The 24984-nt window shown below is 37.1% G+C and overlaps 1 protein-coding gene across 3 annotated transcripts; it reads right to left on the bottom strand.

Moving 5' to 3' along the window:
- Window positions 1–26: 26 nt before the first annotated feature.
- Window positions 27–12149, bottom strand: LOC145568008 (protein transport protein SEC16A homolog). Of its 3 annotated transcripts, XM_081627453.1 has the most exons (14): window positions 12006–12149; window positions 9999–11773; window positions 9548–9865; window positions 7784–7912; window positions 7574–7696; window positions 7299–7469; window positions 5451–5588; window positions 5160–5294; window positions 2632–2759; window positions 2437–2545; window positions 1976–2356; window positions 1714–1869; window positions 1328–1614; window positions 27–897 (listed from the first exon to the last, which is right to left on the bottom strand). In XM_081627453.1, exons 2-14 carry the CDS (start codon window positions 11676–11678, stop codon window positions 411–413), a joined length of 4242 nt encoding a protein of 1413 aa, XP_081483579.1. In that variant the 5' UTR covers window positions 11679–11773; window positions 12006–12149; the 3' UTR covers window positions 27–410. The 3 variants fall into 3 exon arrangements, with proteins under 3 accessions (XP_081483579.1, XP_081483578.1, XP_081483580.1); XM_081627452.1 differs by having other exon boundaries at window positions 9999–12146; XM_081627454.1 differs by having other exon boundaries at window positions 5451–5576; window positions 9999–12146.
- Window positions 12150–24984: the final 12835 nt, after the last annotated feature.

The raw sequence follows: 24984 nt of genomic DNA, 5'->3' as shown, positions 1-24984 counted from the left end.
TGAAGTCAATTATTTGCAGCAATATGAAACATGAAAATTTTTGTTACATTATTGAATCTCGCCTTGACATCTTTCCCTCCTATCCACCTTTAACCGTTCACTATAGTACATTTCAAATGAACCTAACAAAATGGAACTGTACAAGGTGCTCCAACTCAATTTTTGCCATGTAGTATGTCCATCTAACGGCTACAACATCCTACCTCTAATTAGTAATTAGTACAATAATAAAATTATCAATTTTCTGACATATTTGCAGATGGCAAAGAGTGAAGAAAAAGGAAGTTTTTGTATCTAGAACTTGAAGCTCCACTTCGCTGGGGCTTCAATAGCTTTGGCCTTGATAATTTCTAATCGTGCTTTTCATACTAATCATAAAATGCAAAACTTGATATTTACAGCAGCCCAGTTCAAAGTTCAACCTCCTGGAGGTCATCCCCAGAATTGTCTCTATCCATGTGCAGATTACCCAGCAACTGATCACTAGGCATAAACGAAAGTGGGGAAGCTTTAATCTCACTTGTTGAAGGCGGAGTGAATGTATCACTTTGAACTGCACTCCATGAAGCTGTACGGCGAGATTGAGGTGCAAGAGAGCTTATCCCACTGTCCATTGCACCCTTGCTAGTTAAGGTATCGACACTAGAAAACCTCTGCATTGCTCCAATGGGTGCAGGTGCTAGGTTTTGGAAAGGATCACTAGAAGAATTTTCTCCACTTAAAGAAATTTCATTTCCGCTTCCAGATTCAGTGCCTGAAGTCTGTTCATTTGTCGGTGCAGCCATGGGAATGAAGAACTTGGTGCCAGTGAGATTAGCAGGTTTAGCTGACGGTACAGATGGTGCCTGGAACAAATTTGTAGAGGCCCCGCCACCCTTGTTGAAGGTATCCACATACCTATACAGAGTAAAAATTCACTACTGAGAAAATTATATACAAACTTCACTTTTAGAAAGATTTACACATTATAGAGAATAACAACAATCCCCTCCCCACCTCCAAAAAAAAAAAAAAGGCTCACAAAACTGCTATTTGCAGCAGCAAAGTGGAGGTAGATGTCATTCAAGCTTTAAAATTTACTCATGAAATCTATACGAACAAGGGGAGTGCTTCTTCCCCTTAAAATCTTCCAGTCCATCCGAAACACTGAGGGTGGAGGAGGGATAAAAAAATATGATTGATAATGCAACCAGAGCACAGGGTAACTGAATCAGACCTGAGCTGAAGATCACAACTCCAGCAAAATATTCCAACCACTGCATAAGTATATTATAAAGTACCAACAGAGATGAGGGACTCTAGAGGACTAAAATCAAGAGATAGATACCTTGATCGTACACCCATCCTACTGCGTGCTGAAAATTGATTTGAGCTAGGCATAGATGGTATAGCAGGGCTGCTTTCAGGGGTTGAACTACTATATGGATCACCAATAATGGCATGCATTCCATCATTCAAAGCATTCTTCAAGTTATAGTCTGACCTTCCATTTTGGAAGGCAGCAGTCGGTGGTGGTGGCAGAGCAGATTCTTCAGGAGTTGGTTCAGCACCTTCCTCCACCCACCTCTTTAGCTTTTCGTCGTAATAGAATTTATTTGTGTCCCCCAACTTAGCCTTTCATAAAATAAGCATAACCAATCAGTAAGATACAGATGTTTCGTATATTTTGTACAAGTAAGGAAGAAATCTAAACATAATTATAAATGGTCTTACCTGGCGGCCTTGAAGAGGCTTTAAGACCAATCCAACAGTCTTTTGCAAGATCTGAGCACCAAAGTTCAAACGACCAAAGCGAGATGTTCCTACTGAACCAGATTGTTTTACCACTGTACTGGAAGAAGTTGCTTCATTTGAAGAATCAACCTGATCCTATTTCATATCAAATTTGAAAATAAAACGTTAATTACCGGGTGCGTATGTGTGTGTGTGAAGGGATTAGGAAGTACAATAAAAGTACACGAGCATGTGACTATACCGGCTTAGTTTTACCAATATCTGGCTCAGAAACGCTTCTATTTTGCAATGTCATTTTACTTTCATCTACTGCCCACTGGCTTATGGGCTCCATGGATGCTGATGGAGTCAGTGACGACAGACCCATGGTTGATTGACTGCTCGTTACATTCATGGATGCTAATGGTGTCAGTGATGAGACACCCATGATTGATTGACTACCAGTCACCTTAGGGCCCAGTGCCTGAAACTGATTTTCACTGCCTTGATAACTACTTTGTGTTGTTAAAGACGAAGGACCAGGTGGCGGAAGTCCTCCAACAACACGATGAGCAGTATTATCAATAAAGTTCAGCAATTTACCCACTATCTTTGCTGGAGCTAAGTTACCTGCATATCCACTCTGAAAAGGTTACAAAAAAAAAAAAAAGGTTAGAGAAATTGCACCACAACTCCTTAGCAAAAGAAAAGTTGAGGTCAAACCTGCTGGTGAGTCCTAATCCTCTCTTCAAGAGATGACAACAACTGTTTCAATGTATCTGCCTCCGGTGACCGTCCAATTTTCAGAGATTTGTAAACAGCTTGACAGTATCTGAATTATGCCATCATCTTAAAAAAAAAAAAAAAAGCAAAGGAAAAATGTCTTTAACAATTAAACTAAAAGGCTCATATACATACTTTAATGAATCCGAAATCCTTCCAACCTCAGCCAGCATGTGCGCATATATAAGTTTGTATGGCTGCAGTTGAAGCAGGACAAACTGAGAATTCCCAAGAACCTTTGCATATTCATAAAGCTCTGTCATCTGCAGTAACAACCAAAAACCAAACGTAATCTTCAAGATCATTTCTATCACTACATATTTTGCTCCAAAAGAAAATAAAAAATTTAATAGAGGCATAGATCTATATGATGGATAGTGAAAGGATGGTGCAAAAAAAATAAAAAATAAAAAAAAAACAGCCTAGATTATCAAGGGCAGAGAGCTACTATAAGCAAACTATTCCAACAAGTTCGAAGCACATCTCCAGAACCTCAAGAAAGGCAACAGAGACGAGAAGATTCCAGGAAGCTCACTTGCAACCTCAAGTAACTATTCCAAGTAGTTCGAAGCACATCTCCACAACCTCAAGGAAGCCAACAAAGAAGCCAACTTAGACGAGACACGAGAGAACTCATACAACTGCCACCATCCAGCAGCAATACAAAGACAGTAGTTTTCAAGATTTAAAAAACAAAATCACTTATCTAGAGCTCATCAACATCTTAAGTAGGGGAGGAGTTAGAATCCAACCTCCTTTTCATGTATTTTTCTTATTTAATGCATTCAAGGACTTTCCTTTTAAGTGTCTAGGCCATAGAGTAATTATGATGTTATTGTCAATCAGAAACACTAGGAAAATATTGCATCTCCAAAAGAAAACTCTTCAGAGAATCATGAGTAGAGAGTATCAAAGCTTCTTACCCAGCTTCACTTTGATACAAGCGTTGTGTTGTTGCACCAATATAGAAATCGTGTTGTCACTCATCCTAACACATACAATTCCGAAAAATCCCTCTCTTGATTTCCTGGAATCATGGTTGTCAGCCTCACTTGTGCCTGCTGCCTGCCTGCACAAGCGCCTGATCAACCGTACGCCCTTGCGTTTGTTGCCAATAGGAAATAATGTCCCTTTATAAGATCAAATCTTTGCTTGTACGCTTCATTTTCTCAAGCCTCTTCCACTCAAAGCCTTGCACCCTAGCCAACTTCTAAGTATAAGTGCACTGAACAATCCAGTGTCAAAACAGTTGGACCTTTCACATGGCATGCCAACTAATCAATATTTTCATAGGTGTGCACTGGTAGGTAAGGAATGTAGAATGAGATCAGAGAAGGTTTAAACTGTAAAGAGGTGCTGGTTTCCCAGACAAAAGCTTCCTGCCCTAGGATCAAAAGCACTTGACTTGAGTAATAAGTCAAATCAATGGGAAAAAGGGGAGGGGGGGGGGGGGGGTAGATGAGCCGCAATCAGAGGATAAACAAATCAAATTCCAGCGACCCATCCTGCACCAACGATGGGTAGAGACCTGGCAAGTCAATTAATCTACAATTTCATGAGAGTGCACTTGTGGGTATGCAGAATACATCTTTTTAGACAGAAACTTAGATGTGGGATGATATCATAGGTTGGTCTTATAAAACTACAAAAAGATGAAAACAAGTAGCTGGGTTTCCCAACCAAAAGCTTCCTTCCTTCCCTATGATCGATAGTAGAAAACTCAAGTACATGACCTTGTTAAGTGTAGAACATCTGATAGCATAGTTTTTTTGGCCTGAATGCTTAAATAAATCTAGATCCATCCCCACTTGGCTTCTTTTCTGTTTGGTAAGTGGGATTGGACAGGAAATCGTTGGGCATAGCTAAAGAAGCAAATTAAACCCTGTCACTAATCTCACTATTGTTCATTCCTTACCCCAAAGCCACAGGCCAATAGGCCATATAGTTAAGTCACAAGCACTGTTAGCAAGATCTGGCAGTTGAACAAATTCAGAGAAAAGCCAAATACAAGTACGTTTATAGCTGAGGTGATTCGACACCAAGTTCCAACATTGCTTGATAATGACTTAAAACGAGAGTGTAAACAAAACTCAAAACAAACCTCCAGTTGATTTCAGAGTACAATAGTCTTCACTGAGTTCACTCCAAAACAAAACTTTGGAAGAGTTGGAGATCAACACTTCCCATGAACACTATAATCATGTAAAATCAACCCAACATCAAGCAAGGATCTTAAGTCGATAAGTAGAAATATGAATAATGTTTATCCCAAAAAACATTAGACCCAACTCACCCAAGTTCTTGTCCCCTCAATGAATAGTAGCCTCAACCCAAGAACCAATATAAGGAAAAAAATAAAAAATAAATAAAAAAAAGAATTATAGATGGGATCTATACATTGAGGGTCAGGATGAAAATCATAAGTAGATAACAGTTATTCAACTAGCTAAAGTAGTACGCAAAATGTGATAAACTATGAGTGCAGGCAGACACATGATAAAATTTGAAGTAATACAAAAAATTCAAAGGACTATTTTCTCCCCGATTTAAGGTATAAATAAATGTGGAGTTCTCTAGCAAGTAGAAACACCACAATAAAAGTCTAACTGCATGCATAGAAAAGCCGAAGCTTGTAAAGGAAATACAAGAAACTAAAATAACACCTGAATTGCCTCAGGACTAGCATACGTCCTTGGGAAGTTCCAGTGGTCTGCACCAATGAGACACAATCTTGCACTATCTGAATACAACTCAAATCCAGCCTCTGCAACCAAGTAGCAGATATGTGCAGCAGTAACCTATACAATTGGACTCATATAAGAATGAAGCTGATAAATCTTCTAAGTTCTACAACTGTAGACTAATGGATGGAAATGGCAATATTGAAGTTGCAAACAAAGAAATAAACAAAACTTAACAGCCAACAGCTGCCCAAAATAAAGTGGAAGACATACATCATGTTTTTCCTTCAGTAGACAATCTCCAAGATGGATAATCACAAGATGATCATTCTCAGTTCTATTTGCAGTTATTACAGCCAAATTCTCCTCCCAGGCCTCCAGCATGCTAAAACCTGCATTCTGCTTAGCATACTAAAATTTCAACGTTTAATAAAAGATATTGTAAACACCTCAAGTAAGCATCACCAAAGCTAAATTCAACATAATTTCCCAGTACTATTGACAGTTCTTACAATTCAGTTCTCTTAAAATAGGAAAAAATCATCAAAATATACAAAATGCTCCCGCTGCCAATGCCCACAAATAATCTTCATGTTATCTTTCAAAGATACCCATGTGAGAAGAACCCCTCTTTCACATTTCAATCCTATCAATCAATCAAAGCCGTAATCCCATAAGTGGGGTCGGCTCACATTTTAATCCTAACCCCACTAAAATTTAAAATGCATGTCCTAACATAAGTTGGGTAACAGGAAGATTATTTAAGGCCGGAGGGACTATATGAACCTCCTTCCAGGGAAGCCTCTTCGCTCTCCCTCCTCCAAACCCATGGAAGCCCCTTTTCATCCTCCCACAATTCCATCCCCTTCCACAACTCCCCTCCTCACCATCCTATTTTAGCAACCCCCTCCTCATAGACCCCCTTTCCCCTGTATGTATAACAGTATAAGTATTTCCCTTAAGTTGAAGCAACCCAGAAACCTTGCTATTTGCACGAAAAAGTTAACTAATTTTCCCAATTGATAATATTTCTGGAAATTGATTTTCCTTTGGCAATGGACAAAAATCATATCAAATAATTCAGACATCAATGTAATAATTGTCTTGATATACAAGTAGTATATCAATAATGTTTGTAAACTTAGCTAAATTAATGTTGGATGACAGGACTATTGAATTCTTCAACAAATAGTACAACATTAATTTACTTTACCTATTTTACTCTAGCTAGAATTAATTTATTTTCTATAATACTCACAACTTTACAAGTACCTTGCATCTAGAAATGCTTTTAGACTTCTAGTTGGCAGTTAATGGAATCTATTGAATTACATAATCTGGAACCGCTCTAAACAGTTTGAAATTCATCTCTTATTAGAAACTAGGGCTTTTTGTTGTAGGCCGGTAAGAGGAATCAGGAACTGAACAATTCAAAGTTTCAAACCTCTGGGTTTGAAGGGTTGGGTAAGATACAGGTGAGACAGGTGTGTGACAGAAAGGCTGAGGCAAAAAAAATTGTGGGGAGGGGGTTCCATGAAAGGATATGGGATTGGGAAGGAAGAAGAGGCTGCCATGAAAGTTTTTTTTTTTTTTTATGTGGGGGGGGGGGGGGGGGGGAAGGAAAAGGGCGGCCATAGGATTTAATTAATTTTACGAATTAGGGGTTTATTTTCTATGTATAGTAGGATTCTTCGTTAGATTATTTAAGAAATTATAGTGCCAATGTAAAGGGCCTTATGATTTTATTAATTTGTGTGTGATTGAGATTAATAAAATGTAAAGTTTTGTGCTTAACTTTGTAAAAATAAGTGAGTAAATTTTCACCAATTCTAGCGTTTCTAGTTGAGTAAACTATTCAATCCGTTTGATCAAAATGTTTAGTTTAGGTCCATTCGACTCTAGAATACTACCTAGCTTTTGTGAAGTCTGTTTGACGTAACAAAATTATATAAAAAACAAATAGCGGGTTGGATAGTGCAACTAGACATCAGTCCTAACCCCTTACTGAACCTCTTAACTACCCTGAACTAATGATGTCAATTCTTTACAACAATTTATTGATATGTAAAATTCAATTATTTTTCCCAGTGTTATGAAGCAATAACAAGAGAAGTAATGTACCTGCACAGACTGTGGCAACATATTTAATGCTTCATACACGTCATTAGCAGGCATCATGCTATTACAGAAAACCTCTTCAGGTTTTCTTGCTATCAAAAGGCACAAAGTTCTCAAAGGTGAGCCAACCACTAACTGGCTAACTGCCATTTTCTTCACGGTATCAGCATAAAGCTGCAAATTATACCAATAATCAACTAATTAAATTCATTAAACAAAGTAGCCAGGGAGCCTAGACTGATCTGATAAGAGATGATGAGAAGTATACAAATACAAACCTGATCCCCAAGTTCTCGGGCAAGAATTAGAGCAAATCCCCAGAGGTGACCGTCTTGAGCTCGTTGCAAAGCCTCCATCTTTCTACCGGATATCAGAAGGTTTTGTACCTCAGTAGCAGTAGTCTAAAATAGCAAGTATCCATTTCAGTCTTTCACAGAAGTAATAATACTAGTTATAAAATGAAAGAAATACGAGGAGGTCCAGTATACCTGAATTTGTGCTTCAGAAGGCAAGGTCATCAAACACTTAGAAATTGCATTATAATCATTAAACTGGCCATCACTCCTCTTGGGAGATGCGAAGAGTTTGGCAACGGCTGATTCGGGAAGGTCATTTACCTGAAATTTATGGAAGAGACCGCTTTTATTGATAAATATTTCTGAGTTCTGAAGAATTGAACGCCAAGTAATATGACCGATGAGGAACCCATGCTTCATTTGTTCTCAATTCCCACCAACCATCCCCCCCCCCCCCCACGTAGTCACACACACACACACACACACACACACACAGCAAAATCAACACTCAAATTACAAGGTTTGCTTCTGACCATTGTTATTAAAATCCCGATTTAAATCTTAGAATCTTACGATTTTCAATTCATTTATGTCACATGATTCGATTTACGTTTCTACCCGATTTTACATATTTTTCTTAACTAGCGAATTCCTTACAAGTTTAAAACATGTCTATATAGGTATTTATAAATATATATTGTCAAGTATTGGTTGATTAATGGGTAAATAACTATTATCTATCAATAATTAGGTTTCAAACTCAAAATTTCAATATATTTAATTAAATTTAGATTTGACGTCTCGATTATGATTCAATTTTAAAATTTGATTCCGATTGCCCCTTCCGGTTCAAAGTAGAATCCCGATTTTAATAACTTTGTTCTGAACTAGAACATCTAATTTGTAAGTAAGAGCATTAAACCTTGAAGCACTTGTTTCTACGTTGAAAACACTCCTCACACAACATACAAAATTACAAAGGTGAATTCTTTGCTCTTTTTAGTTTCCTGTCCCCATGCTCAAGCACTCTCATGTACTATTTTACAATAACATTCTCCGGCAAAGTTGTTCAATTGCCAATAAAAGAAACCTTGTAACCTCAACTCTCGATTCCCCTGCATCAAAAACTATCTCCTTTTATCCCTCTAAAATAACCTAATAATTGCACCAACAACAAGTCTCAGAAATAGCCATCATACATTGGCTCAAACTCACTAGATTAAATAATCATGCGTATGAATTATCTCCAAAAAAAAAAAAAAAAAAAAAAAAAAAAAAAAAAAAAAAGAAGAAGAAGAAGGGAAAAAAGTGCAGATTCTGACATAATGCTGAATTCCCATTTCAAAAGACAACCTCAATAATGAAAATATTTCTAAAAACTATAAAATTGCTTTTAATTTGAAAAGACAACCCAAACTTAAAACTATCCCAGTTAAATTTTCCAAACAAAAAAATGCAAAGAAAAAAAATTAGGTATGGGATTTGTTGCCCAATAATACTGAACTTAATCTTGAACTAAAACAAGCAATCCCTTCTCCATTTCTTTCAGCGTGCAAAAGGGCCAAGCAGTACCTCCCAAATACCAAACTGAGAGAACTTACAACTGACCATGCATCAATAGCTAATGAGCCCCAAAATGTAAACATATTAATTCTTACCAAAATAGAAATCTATCACTTTGCTTAATGCCGTTCACATGCAGTTCAAAAGTTGCGGATTGCCTAAAAGGAAAATGCTATAAGCACAATCAAAGGGGGGAAAAAGGCACTGGGTAGTTCACAGTGAATGCCAGGAAAGAAGCAAAAAACTCATAGTGTGGAAACTCTTCAAAATGAGAGAGAGAGAGGGGGCAGGGAGTGGGAGCTACTAACAGTTCACAATCAATAGCAGATGCAACAAAGGTAAAAAGATTCCAACACTATAGATCAGCCTTTCAGGATTCAGAAACATATATACCTTCAGCCCAGTATCCCCGCCAAAGGATCGAAGTTTTCCATAGTGTTGACAAGCAATTTTTAGCAATGAAAGAAGCAATTTCGAACCTTGACGTTTACCATAATTCATTTCCAGAGATTCACTGTTTGATATCTTGTCATCAATCCATTTATTCATATCTTTGCTTCCCACATTACCACCAATTAAAGGACCAGGAAAGGATTGATTATACAAAGAATGGAAGTAGCTATAAGCACTTGTCTCAGAGCAAGACGGATCCTTGCTCAAACTCACAACTTCCATCAAATTGAGTACAGATAAGAAGCATCCATCACTATCCTGCAAAAGGGGGAAAAGGAAAATTATATATGATAAAATATGGGGCACACTGACGAAATCACCAAACGAGGTCCAAATCTAAGATGAGAACTACATTAAATTGACATAGTAAAGCATAAATGAGAAAATATACCTTGCTTCCAAGTGCTGAAAACCCACCAGTATTATTATCTTTCATAACTACAAGCTTCCCCCCAAACCCAAAAGTAACTAAAGCATGAGGAGGCCGACCTGCAGATGACCTTCCCTCACTTGGTGTATAAGAAACATGGTGAGCATTAGAAAATAAGGGTTGGGGAACAGCAGCTGCATGTTGACTGCTGTAATGACCAGTTGGGTATTGAGTTGGCTGCTCATTTTGCAGAGCTTGTTGAGCATGATTAAACAGCTGAAAATTATTCTCAGCAGAAAAATTGCCCAAGCCACCAGCCCAATTTGAATCATCATTACTCTGACTTGTTTGCTTGTATGTTTCCAAAGCTCCTGTGGAACCAGAAGGAGTCTCTTGGCACAATTGATTGTTACCGTAGCTATTGTTATCATTAAATCTTTGCCAGGACGGAACCACACTAAAATTGGTAGTAGGCCTGGATGTAGCAACAAAAGTTTCCAGGCCTTCACCTCTGGGACCTTGTAGCCCATCATTGTTAATGCCCTGACTACTAGTACTACTAGCATGAGAATAACCTGCTGAGGAGAAGAATCCATTTTGAACCTGTGAATTGCTAGTCTGATCCGTTGCATGATAAACTTCCAAAGAAAACCATTGTTGAGCTATTGTATCATAATACCAACCAGGGTACTGAGAATCAAAAATCATATGTGCTGGATACTGATGTTCCTCATACTGTTGTAGAATGGAATTGTGTCCGGATAAATTTTCAGTTATACTTAATTGACTTAAAGTTCCCACAGCAGATTGAGCTGTTTGTTGTGCATTAAAATTTTGGGATGACTGTACATTAGAAGTTTCCCATAGGCTATCTCCATTTGCACCAAAGGTTCCATGTATATTTCCAGCTGTGATATCAAAGCTTTCCTCCCCGTTTAAAACTCCATCACTACCATGCAACTGATACCATTGTGCAGTGTTTGGATCATATTTCCATCCAGGGTAAAGACTTTCCCAATACTCGATGCTATATGTATCTACCCCATTTGGAGGTTGTTCAGTAAAAGCCCCAGTTGAACCTTGATACTCAGCATGACTAAACGAACTCTCTGTAACTGAATTCTTTCTTGCCTCATTTCCAGGCACAGCTTTAGCTTCGGTATGGAAATTCCCCATTTCCCCTCCTCCTAAGTCAGTAAAAAATTCGTCATAAAATCCAACACCACCACTACCGTGCATAGCTGAATCAGTAAAAGCACTCCATTGGACCTCCTTAACACCACTCGTAGGTGAGCAACTAATCTCTCTCATCAACCCTGACTGAACCTCAGAAAACATATCCCTGTCGCCTGTTACAGACCCATTGTCCAAAACAGACGAATCTGATGATACTAACGAAGAATTAGCCTCCCCATCAACAACCGGTTCCCCCCTTGCTTCAAGACTCTGTATCCCCATATTATCACAGTTTCCCTCTACCTTAACCGTTTCCATGCCACTATCTCCATGACTTATCTCGCCCATACTTAAATTAGCAAATTCTTTCAATTCATCAGACTCATTCCCATCCAATAAATCGGAAGCATGAATCAATCCAGTGGTTTCCGAGCTAACATCGTCGTCGTCATCATCATTTACTAGCTTATCAAAGAAATCCTCATCCGTCTGATCCTCCAACTCAAATGGAGGATTTGACGCCATTAAATCAATTATAAAAACCTAAAGAATCACTCTATAACCAACCCAATTCTACAAACCCTAAAACCTCTACAAAATTCCCGCTCTCAACTGGAATTCTACACCAAAATTAAGATCCGAAGTCATGTAGAAGCAAATCAAAATCAAATTCAAACATAAAAACAGAACAAGGCCCCAAATACAAGGCTTTAGCAAATCACTCTCCTCTTGTTCCTCTCCTATAAAGATAAAATAAAATTGCACTTGTAAAGCTAAAAAATAAATCAAACTGAGTTGGTTGTTGCAGCATAGAAGTCAACAGAAGAAGCAGATTAATAAGTTTGAACTTACAGATCAAAGTTCCGTAAACGTAGGTGACATTTGATCGCGTCGGATGAGGAGGAAAATAAACTGATAGAAAGAGGGGGGAAGACAGTACTCTGTACTCCGTAGTATTTTATTGTCTTCCACGCAGAGCTATGAATTTCCTTCCCCCACGAGTCCAACCAACCCCACACCAAAGGGCAAAAGAATCTAAATATAAAGGGTAAGGGTTATATATAACTATTAAATACACTCTTGAAAATTGTATAAAATTAGAAATTTATGACAAAAACACACGTAAATCAGTATAATTAGTGTTTATATTTTTTATGATTTCTTAACTTTTTACGATTTTCATGTATAAATTTAATGCTTATATATGTAACCCTAAGGGCTATGTATAGTTAGGGGTGTAAATGAACCAAGCCGATCAATAAACTACTCGAGTTCAAGCTCGGTTCAAGCTCGTTCATGTTCGTTTAGTTGATAAATGAGTCGAGCTTGAACAAATTTTGAAGCTCGTTTAATAAATAAGTTTGAACACGAATATAGATATGTTTGTTCATATAATTTCATGAACAGCTCGTTTATCTATGTTTGCGAGCTACTCGTTTATTTATATTTACAAATTATTTATTTATTCACAATTGTTTAATTTAATTCTGAAGTTTTTTAATAATTAAGATTTAATTCTAAGGTTTATAAATAGGATTTAATTATTATGCTAATTTAAAGTTTTTCAAATGTCAACAGTACAAAGCTCGTTTATTACTAAGCTCGTTCATGAAACGCTCGTTGATCTGCTCCTTTAATAAACGAGTCGTTCATGAACATATAGTAATCTAAATGAGCCGAGCTTGAGCAGATTTTTGAGCTTGTTTGAAAGCTCGGGATCGTGCTCGGACTCGCCTAAGTTAAATGAACTTGAACATGAACAAGGTAGTACTCAGCTCGGCTCAGCTCATTTAAACTCCTATAGTCCTATGTACAACATTTTCCATACATAAAAAACGTTTATTAGATGACAATATCGTAAATAAATTTTTAAAAAACAATTTTAATTAAAAAAAAATATTGATTTATAATTTTATATACGAAATTGTCTTAATAAACACTTTTTATTGTCGTGATTATAACTAATGATTAGTTTAACTTAATTCCAGATTATTTTGAACACGTAAATTCGTATTTTAATTTTTAGATTTCCGTTCGTTAATATTAATCTCCTTTTAATCCCGATCAGGTTCTGAACTCATCCGATTTTGATAAAAAAAAAAGTAGTGTTTTCCATGTGGAAACAACGTTTTAAGAAAGACTCACTACCTATGGTAGTGAGCACCGCTGTAACACCCCCAAATCTCCCTCTACGGAAATACTAGTATAATACGTATAATTATACCGTAGAGATAGACTTGGGCGTATTACCGCCGCGTGATTACGCAAGGCTACTCAAACACTTAACTCAATAACAAAACTTGGAGCGGAAACTCAACTTTCTTTTATTAATACTTATAAAAATAGTAACATTGTTATGAGTACTCAAAATAAAGACACAAGGCCAACACTTCCTAATCTAGGTGAAACCATTCCCGGGACTCCATATGCTCAATTATTGACTCCACCTGAAATTAGTCAACATTAAAGGTAAACAGGGCAAACCAAAACAAATAAGAAATACGGATTAGCAAATTATGCTAAGTACGATAAGTGCAAGATAATGTAAACTCAATTTATTTGCAAACATGCTTTAAAAATCATTTCCAATAATTAATCCAATAAATTCCAAAATCATTATTCCAAAACCGATTCCAATGATTCAATATTCAAAATAATAGTTAATAAAACCAATTCCTTTATTTAGAACCAATTTCTTTTAATCCAATTCCTCACCCAAGTGTGCACACCCCCCAAGCTAGTCTCCTTATATTACAAGGCTATTTTTGAGGAAAGACCCGATCATACAAAATCCAAGGCCTTATCAATAAACCAAATCCGCATAGTGGGATTACCAACATGCTTGTAAAGCATTAATAATAATAATAATTCAATGGTTCAATAAATCCTTTTAATATCCAATAGTTCCAATATAATTCAAAACCCTTTTTATTAATTCCACATGCTTTTAAAGCAAACCTTGTAAATAAATACTTGAGAATAAAATCTCATATTAATTAATAGCTTTTCAAAATCAACAACTCTTCCTTGAAAAACCTTTATTTAATTCAACAAACCTTTTAAAATCAATTCCTTTTTTTTAAACACGATAAGTAATCCAAACCATTCAAAACATGATTTAAAAATCAATTATTCAAAATACTTGTATTAAAATCAATACCTTCAAACATAATTTATTTCAAAATCAAAATTCAAATCAATTTAATTCAATCACCAATCAAATCATGTAAAACATGTTATTCAACCAATCACTTTCAAAGGTATCTAGCCACCTAAACGTACTTTGATCCTTGCTAGAAAAACCACACAAAAAGAACCTCAAGAACCTTGATTCCGAATATCAATCAACACTTCGCACTTTCAAAATTCAATCACGAATACACCTTGCAAATAATATAACCATAAGGTTATCACAACATAAACTCAAATCTAATGTGCATGGGCTATAAAACTCTTTTAAAATAATACTTTAATATAAAATTATAGCTTTGAAATAGGTATTTGTATTTTAGAAAACTAACCATGAAGAAAATAAAAGGATAGGATTAAAGAGAATTGAATTTTCGTTGGAAAGAATAGGCAAAACTTGCAGAGGTCATAACTCCTTCAATATAACTCCGAATTGGGTGATTATTGAGCCTAGCCTCAAGGATTTTTCGAGAGGAACAATCTTCTGTAAAACATCAATACCCCAAAAACTGACCAAAAGTACCCGAAAATTGGCTTCAAAGGTATACGGGATAATATTTGTATGAAAAGAGGAGAAGAAAAGTATGAAAAGATTTAGGGAAAAGAAGAAGAAGAGAGAAGAAGAGAATTGAGTTTTGGTGTGAAGAATATGAGAGGTATGAAGGGATATTTATAGGCTAGCTCATGCAAGAATTATGGCAAGAGAATGTGGGAAGAATTATAGTAAAAAGTATTAAGGAATTACTTGGAGAAGTGAATAAAGAAATATGGAAACTTTTGATATTAAGATGATTGTGTATAACAAAAATATGGAAGGTATGTTGTCATGAAAAATAATATGGCAAGGAAGATTACTTGGGGAATAATCAAGAAAAATAAAAGGTAGGAAAATAAGATGATCAAATCTTTGTAAGATGGAAAATAGGAATTAAGGAAATAAGGTTTTTGAGGAAGATAATCAAAATACAAAACTAACAAAATAATTAACCCAAATTTAGCATATGGTGGCCGAAAATATTGAGCATATCTATGCTCATATTTTCGGACCTCCACTTATAGTTTTAGGGAAATATTTGCTAGATTTTAAGGATTAAAAATGATTGTGTAAATAATATATTTTGTATAAAATAATTAATTAGGAAAATACCAATTATTCACTATTTAATTATTTAGGAAATTCTGCCCTCCTAATTAAATAATAAAAATATAATTTTGATTAGTTAAAATATCCGACATATATATAAATAATCTAGCTTTTAAAATAAAATAAATGGATAATAAATCTTATCCAAAATCCAAAAATAATAATTGAGTTTTTAAAATACTTTTGGTGCCGAAATTCAAATATCATTTTGGCTCCAAAATTCAAATAGTAAAATAAATTACTAAAATACCCTTTTTAAGAGAATACTAATTAGAAAATACGTTTAAAAAATACGGGGTATTACAACCACCCTCTCGTGGCCAAATTCAGCCTCTAAATATGATTTTGGGGTAGTTTTTGATTTTTAACGAAGTTTTTTTATGCTTAAAATTTTATCCTTGAGTTTGATTAATAAAATTAATTATGTTTAAAGTTAATTAAGCATAAATATATGTTTTTATGGAAGTTTTAAGAGGTTTTTCATCATATTATATTGTTGGAAATTACTTGGGTTAGTAATATTAATTGTTGGTTGTTTTTTAGGAAGTGATTATTTCCTAGGAGACTTTTAATTGAGTATAAAAATGATGTGTTGATAAAGTTCTGAAGGGTTTTTAATTAATCTAAAGTGCTGGAAATAGTTTCTAAGTACTACTTTTGATGTTTTATAAAGAGGATTTAATCACCCATTAAAAAGGGAGATTATTAGGGGTTTTTAAATAATTTTCAGATTTTTATTAAACTTTAAACTTGCTGTAATTTCATGTATAAGAGTATATTTTAAGGTTTTTATGAAGAAAATTTAAAGAACTATATATAAGCCTTTAATTTTAACTAAAGGGAAGGTTTTAAAGTGTTGTTTAATTGGATTTTGAAGGTTTTTAAGTAGTTAGTATTGCTGTAAATTTAATTGCTTGGGTATTTATTAAATTATTGTTGTTTTGTTTAGGGGAGGACTTTATAGAAGGTGATTTCTAGATAGTAAAGGGGCATACCAACTCGTATATTCAAGGTACGTACGAGTTGCGAACCCTTGCCTTTAGAAACATGTTTAGGGATATATTGCGAACTTAGTATCATGTATAGAGAAGACTGAGAATGATTGTTTGGTTATACATTGCGATTTCCGTATGATGTGCACTATTCTACTTTGCAAATATTATTTATACATTAACTTTTCAAGATGCGCTTAGAGGCAAAGGTATGTGAATATGTGGAATGATTTATTTATTACTCATTCATGATTATTGAAATAGAATGAGTAAAGGAAGAATTCAAGTCTTATGAGACGAGGTTAAGGTTTTGGGGGTGCCTTATGCACTCAAGGTGTTTATACACCGAGGTAGTTAAAGGAACCAATAATGAACATTGCTTGTCACTAATTAATCAAGAATTGAATTGGAAATTTGGTGTACTTAATTGAATGGATATTGGATTGATTGTATTGCTTGCATATGAGTCATCACCAAGTCTAAACTTGTAAATCACGTAAAGTGCAAGATGGATGAGCAATAAAACTCTGGATTGGTGCACATCTAGAGTAATGACAATCAGGGGTTACGGTACACGGGGTATTAGCCGTGCACTTTTCTCGAGGCCGTCTGATCTACGAGTCTCTTATTTCAAATACTTTTCAAAACTAGGAGTTAGATGAGATCTCATACTAGCTACGGTCACGGAGTCGCGTCCGTGGTCGTTGGATGTTTATTGATGTTTCTGAAAGGAGGCATGGGGTTTCTTTTATTGATGTTCCAAATGGAGCATGGGACAACCTTGTCTATTGCTTAATCCAATGAATAAAATGAAGTGATTTACCTATTATTAATTAGTGGAGTCTTAGTAATGTAAACAGTTGAGTCATGTGTTTGAGTTTATTATTAATTGTATTTAATGATTGATTGTTAGTAGCATGCTAGGAATTTCTTATTATTTTTCGTAGCTTGTATGTACTCAGCTTTGCTGATTGCGTGCTTTTGTGTGTCTTTCTTGGGTCATGGCCTTCGCCTTTCAATGATCATGTAATGATCCAATCTTTACACTTGTAATATTGGGGAGTAGACTCATCACAGGTGTTTACATAGTTTGGACTTGCATCCAGGTGGTGGGATTTTGAGTGGAGAGTTGGTTATTGTTCGCAGTTTATTTCTTTTCATAAGTTTGAATTTATTTAAACTCTGGTTTTATTTATTTACTACTTTTGTTGGGTTTTGAATAAGGGCCTTAATGGTTCCAGCTTGTATCACTTAATTTGGTTTTATTTGTTGGTTTTGAAACTTATTTATAACTGATTTAGTTTTTCCGCTGCTAATATTTGATATAGCCTTAACGTTTGAACACGTGGCGGTAGCACGCCAGTAACTCTCTTGGATTTTGTTCAGGGTATTTATAGGTTTTAAGAGAGAATTATTGGGGTGTTACATAAAGTGACGTTAGGCCCTGTTCAATTTACTTTAAAAAAATAATACGGATTATTTAGTAAAACTAATTTTAGTTTAGTAAAATTAATTTTAATTCAGTAAAAATTAATAACTTAAAAGAAGAAATATATTAGAGAATCAGTAAAAATAATTTAGTTTGGCAAAAATAAATTAAGGTGGAGTGAATAGGGTCTCAGTGAAATGTTTGAGTGGGGAGTGAATATAATTTTAATCGCAAACTATTGGGTGCGTCCACCCGCACCCAACAGTTTGTGCGGCACAACCTTCTTCTCTTCCTTTTTCTTTCTTTCTCTTCTGCTCCTCCTTTTTACTAGGTACTTCTTCCTCTCTTCTCTTTCTCTCTCCTCTGCTCCTCCTTATTGCTGGGTAATTTCATCAAATTGTGTAATTTGCAGCGGGTCGTAGAGGTGGCGTGGATGGTGGTGCGATTTTCGATTTGCAAAATTGGTGGTTGGAGGTGGTGTGTGGTGTGAACTGGTGGCAGGGTAAAGTCGTATCCCCTAATCAAAAGTAATACCTAAGTCCTCTAACTAAAGTAGATAGGGAAGTAGGGTCGAATCCACAGGAAAACTGGTCTTTCTACTCCTAATTAATTAATATAATCTAAATTATTAAGGTAACCAATTTATTGTGTTTAATATGAAATTATACTACGGAGATTAAGTTTAGAGAAAAAGTCGATAATAAGAAGGCCTAGGGTCATAGGTTCACCAATAATTAATATTCCGGGATAAAACATAACAATCAATTAATTAACATTGCACGGATAACATGATTAACAGGCTCTCGCAATTTATTAACCAACATAGATCTAACAGGCTCTCGCAATTTACTAGATCTAAGTTCCTATTGAAAATAGCCTTTAACATTAAATTAACATCTGCTCGATTCATCAATTCAATATTGCTAAACATTCACAATCAAATTACATCTGCTCGATTCATAATCCAATTGCAAAGAATTAAAACAATTCAATAAGAAATTATCATGAAATATCAATAATCAACAATAACAAATTATCCCTTCATATTAATTATGGATCCCCATAAACCCTAGAATTAAACTACTCGGACATAATTAAATCTAAAGCAAGCAAAGTAATAAAACAAGTCATAAGGAATTGAAAGGAAGAAATTACTGAAATTAATTGAAATAGAAATCGTACCAAAGACGGCGGAATTACAAAGTAGTCAAGAACAAGAGTAAGGTAGAGAGAAAAGTCTAGAGAGAGAAAATATTAAGTAGAGAGAGAAAGTAAAAGGAAAGAGTGAGCAATAAATTACAATCCTAAAACGTACTTAAACGAAAATAATTAACGATCCTAATTAGAAACTGAGTGCCTCAACAACTCAGCTCCCCAGGATCACGCGCCCGATCGGGCTAAGGGCCGCCCGATCGGGCGCGCCTTTTGCTCGATGCCCTTTGCTGCGCACCTCGCCCGATCGTGCTAGGCCTCGCACGATCGGGCGCGCCTAGCACTCGAGGCTTGGTGCTGCGTTGCCTTGCCCGATCGGGCCCTTGTGGCTCCTCGAGGCTTTGGACTTCCGATTGGGCTCGACTCCTCGGCCCAATCCGGATCTCCTCTTCGGGTCTTGAGTACTCGGTCCAAACCTCGGTATTTCAGATACCGAGCCCTTAATCACCGGCTCGATGGATCTAGCCGGCCTTGGGCTTCAACGACGGTCGTGCTCCTCCAATGCTCGTAGTTGCTTCATAAAATCCCGGGAAAATGCTCCAAAGGTGCAATTCCCTACAAAACTCAACCAAAACCACGAAAACACTAGAAAACACATATTAGTAACAAAAGTGGCTCTAAAGAGCCAAAAACACTACTAATTATGACCAAGGGACGGGGGTAAAATTCTATATAAAATGGACATATCAAACTTCCCCAAGCCAAACCTCTGCTTGTCCCTAAGCAAAGAGCTCCTCAATGAACAATAAAACATGCCTCACCCCAATATAAAAATCAAGCACAAACGATTCAAGGCAAATCAAGTGAACATGCTTCAAAATCAACCAATCCTATTCATCTAATCACCCTTCCTCCCCAACAATTGTCAAGTAGAGCAAACCACAAGAGCATATAGAATTCAAGACTAGTGCTCACACACTCAACTCTCATTTATGTGGCGAGTAAAAGATGTACTCGATCGCTCTCCGTCCCAACCCCTTTATGTGAACAATGCCCTCCCAAACTCACACACTCGTGTGTTTAAAAAGACATACACTCAACCTAATAGTCGACTCGGAATATGTCAAGTCATAACTTGCATTGATAAACAACACTTTCACATTTACACAACTCTATGCACAAGGTCAAAAGGTCTTTTAAAGCTTGTAATGTAAGGCTAGGGTAAAAGGGTAGGATAAATTTGGGAAAATGTGAGAGAAAAGCTATGCTAAAAGGGAGCCATATCCTAATAAACCCATGATCAAAAATAATGATCATACACATCTCCAACATAACTAACTCCAACACAAATCCACCAAATATATTCCAATCATAAAAATCAAACCCAATACTTACAAAATTTCACCCCTAAAAATATGATAATAAAGAACTTGGGTGAACAAACAAACTTTGAACTCAAACTCAAATATTTACAATGAAACTCAACTTTTCTTTTTTATTTTGATAAACCTTCACTTAGACCATTTGAACATCAAACACTTTTTTTTTTCTTTTTCATCACACTTTTATTTTTTTCAAATATATACACTATTAAACTCATCAAAACAAAAATATGATCAAGAACAAATAACTTCTCAAACCCACCCAAATTTTGCAAATAATGTGCACACTACAAACTGCCTCACCTCACTCACTAATAGCTCCCCCAAGCCAAGCTTGGGACTAGTAACCAATGGGGCAAACATGGCTTGTAATGTGGCTATAAACAACAAAAAGTCAAGGCAACAACATGGGTAGCAAGAAGGGAACAAATGTATCTAAATAAATCTGAAGGCTACCTAAAAGAACAAATGCCTTCGTCCTCCACATGTGCATAATATTGAGTCATGAAACACTACTCATAGTTGCAAACCAATACTCAAATTCATTGACATACCAGGAACTAATCACACATTCCTAACCAAATCAACTAGTCAAGCACTATATTCACAAGTAGTTGGACAAAATTGACGCAAGTTTAGTAATCCAAGTAATTAAACTTCAAATCATGATCAACAAATCCACAATGTTCAAAATCAAATACCAAGAATCAAAACAATTTTTTCTCAAGTATGGGGCACAGGGAAGCATGATTTACAATTCATTGGTTCGTATTTTTTTGATTTTTGATTTTTTTAATTTTTTTGTGTTTTTCATATAAGGAAAGCAATAAAACTAAACTAGAAAGCAAATAAAAACTACACTAGAAAGAAAGTAAATAGAGAGAAAGGAAAGAGAGTTACCAAGCAAAAGATACCCCCCAAGCCAAATCAAGCAATGCCCTCATTGACTTGGGAGTGTAACCTACTCCTCATCCTCATCCTCATCCATCCTCGAATAGCTGCTACCACCATGACTAGGACCGGCCCCTCCATGGCTCGAACCACCACCTCCATAACCCGAACCACCTGCAAAATAGTTAGGGTCTACATTCCCCCCAAGCCCACCAAAAGGAGCATCGGTCCCATATCCATGGACCGATGAATAGTCCACATAGGTACTGTAGGCACTTGGGTCCGTGTATCCCCCTTGGGGATATTGGAACCAATCGGGAACAAGTGATTCGGGGGGAATAGCCCCCCGACGGGCATAATCATCGTACATGGGGTATAAACCCCGCCCTAGGTTCCTCTCCACCACCCCAACCCTAAAATCTAGGGCTCCTACCCTAGTGTCCAAGTTCCTAACCATACCCTCCATCCTCCCTTGCCCACTCTCTATCCGGTCCAATTGGCTTCTAAAAGCCGAAAAGTCATATGGGGCGTTAGGGTCGATGTTGTAGTTGGTTGAGGAAGTGGGAATGTTATGTGTGTAGTGTTGGGATGATGGTTGGTGAAAATGTTGTGGTGGTGAGGGAGGTGCTTGGTGGTGTGGTTGGGCCTCTCCTTGGTCTCCTAATTCAAAGGTATAGGAGGGAAGACCCTTCTCAAATTTGGTCATGGCCGGGTTAGGCAAGGTGAAAGCATTGTCCCTTCTACCCGACTCCCTATGAATCACCCACCAAGTCTCACCCCCTATCACATTTATCCAATTAAGGCCTCCTAAGTAGGGTGCGTCCATTAAGGTTGGGCTGGCTACCTTACCATCACCGCTAGGGGTCCAACCAAGGTGTTTGACCGCTATGTGGGTTACTAACCCACCAAAATAAATTGGGACCCTAGACCTACCCGATTCGGCCGCGTTGGCCACCCTTTGGAAGTGTTGGGCCATCCTATGAACTATGTTTAGCTTGTCACTCCTAGGGATCATGTAAGACCCTAATAGGTCTAGTTCATCCTTCCTCACATTTGCGGGTTCATGCCTCCCAAAGATGGTGAGGCCAACAAACCGTTACCAAAGTTTTGGCACGGGATGTTGAATCCAAGTGCCCTTGGCATGTTGGAGGTTCAAGTTAGGATTCCCCGTTAAAGCATGGTAGACAAAGGTAATGTTGTCTTGGGGTGGTTCAATTGGTCTATCGGCTTTCAAATCAAACAATTTTCCAAAATCTTTCAAAGACAATCTAATATCATTATTAAACAATCGAAATTGAACATGAGAGATTAAAGCATTTGATTTTATGACATTAAAACTAGAAATGAATTCTAAAGTCAAATAATCATAAGTGTCATAGTGTAATTTGAACAAACCACTCATGCCAATTCCCTTGAATAATTTTTCAACATGCTTATCAATTCCTAGTCTAGAGAGTGTTGGGTGATGAATAAAGCGGGTAGGAATTACCTGCCGTGAGATGAGGTTGAGCATCCTTTGCTTTTGCTCTTGGGTGGTGATGACCACTCTCTCCCACCCCGGAATTTGCAACTCCGGGTCAATACTAGGTGCTTGTTGCCTCGATCCTTCACCCCTTTGCATTCTAGACCTTTTTGATGCCATTTTCTTTGTAAATTGGTAGGAATTGAAGCTTTCTCTCTCTTAGGGTTTGAGTGGGAATTGAGAGAAAGTGATGAAAACTTAGTGCAGATTGTAGAGGGAGATGAGAGGAGTTGGAAAATGTAAGAATTTTTGAGTTTGGATGGAAGAATTGGAGAGGATCTAGGATTGAAGTATGAGTTGAAGGTTTGAAAATGGAGGTTTTAGAGAGAGAAAGTGAGATGAAAAAGATGAAATAAGGAGAAAGTGAGGAAAGAAAGAAGAGGAAAGAAAATAAAGGGATCCGTGACTGATGGCGCGCCCGATCGGGCGAATTTCCAGAAATCCCAAACTGCAGAGCTCGCCCGATCGGGCGCGAACACGAACTTAATTTTTGCCAAATTTCTCGCCCGATCGGGCGAGCTTCGCCCGGCATTTCTTTTCCTTCACTCGATTTTCCACAAAAATGCGCCCAATCGGGCAAGATCGGGCGAAATTATCCCCGAAAACAACTATGCTTGCGCGCCCGATCGGGCGAATTTTTCTCGATTTCTCAGCTTCACTTGCGCGCCCGATCGGGCGAGCCTTGCCCGATCGGGCCCGTACCAAGCCCTGGAGTTCATGCTTTCTCCGATTTCTTTTCTTCTTCAAATTTTTCTAAGTCTTTTTACCTGTCAAATTCATACCTGTACAACAACACTTATAAATGGTAAAATATCACTCTCCTCAGCTCTCTAATAAAAATAAAAATAAGAGAAAAGGAACTAGTCTAGAAAGCAAGAAATACGGGTTGCCTCCCGCAAAGCGCTGGTTTATCTAGGTCCCGCACGACCCTCTTACCACCTTTGAGCTCATTTTGGAAGTGGAGTTAGGAGAGTCTCCTCCACATCTCTAATGGTAGCACCTTCGTGATACACCTTCAACCTTTGGCCGTTAACCTTGAACTCTTCGCCTTTATCATTCACCAACTCCACCGAACCAAACTTGTTCACCTTTGTGACAGTGAAGGGACCGGACCATCTAGACTTCAACTTTCCTGGAAAAATCTTTAATCTAGAGTTAAAGAGAAGAACCTTATCACCCGGTGCAAACTCTTTTGGTAGGATCCTCTTGTCATGCCACTTCTTGGTCTTCTCCTTGTAGATCCGTGCACTATCATATGCTGCCAATCTAAACTCATCCAACTCATTGAGTTGGAGAAGTCTCTTCTTACCCGCGGCCTTAGAATCCATATTAAGCTCTTTGATTGCCCAAAAAGCTTTGTACTCCAACTCTACGGGAAGATGACATGACTTACCATAAACTAGTCTATAAGGTGAAGTACCAATCGGTGTCTTAAATGCTGTTCGGTATGCCCAAAGTGTGTCATCAAGCTTAAAACTCCAATCCTTCCTAGACTTGGCTACAACCTTTTCTAAGATCGCCTTGATTTCCCTATTAGAGACCTCAACTTGACCACTAGTTTGGGGATGGTAACTAAGCCCGGTTCTATGATACACACCATACTTCCTAAGTAGGTTATCCAATTGTCTTTCATGGAAGTGGGTACCCCCATCACTAATAATAGCCTGTGGAACACCAAACCTGGGAAGTATGATCTTTTTAAATAGCTTGATGACTACCTTAGAATCGTTTGTTGGTGAGGCTATGGCTTCTACCCACTTGGACACATAATCTACGGCTACAAGTATGTAACAATTCCCATTGGAAGATGGGAACGGCCCCATATAATCGATACCCCAAACATCAAATATTTCCACTTCAAGAATCCCAGTCCTCTGGCAAGAGTCACAAGCCTGCACAAAAGTGTTAGCATCTTTAAACATGGTAGGCCAAAAGAAGCCTGACTCATTAATCTTAGCCACCGTTTTAGTGGGGCCGTGATGTCCACCATAGGGTGAAGTGTGACAACTTGTAAGAACGCCGTGAACCTCCCATTCGGGAACACACCTGCGAAATAATCCATCTGCACACTCACGAAACAAAAAAGGATCATCCCAAAAATAATGTTTAACATCAGAAAGGAATTTCTTT

Source organism: Chenopodium album, chromosome 11 (genome assembly GCF_948465745.1).
Source record: "Chenopodium album chromosome 11, dcCheAlbu1.1, whole genome shotgun sequence".
Taxonomy (NCBI): domain Eukaryota; kingdom Viridiplantae; phylum Streptophyta; class Magnoliopsida; order Caryophyllales; family Amaranthaceae; genus Chenopodium; species Chenopodium album.
This window is presented reverse-complemented; position numbering and strand designations above follow the sequence as displayed.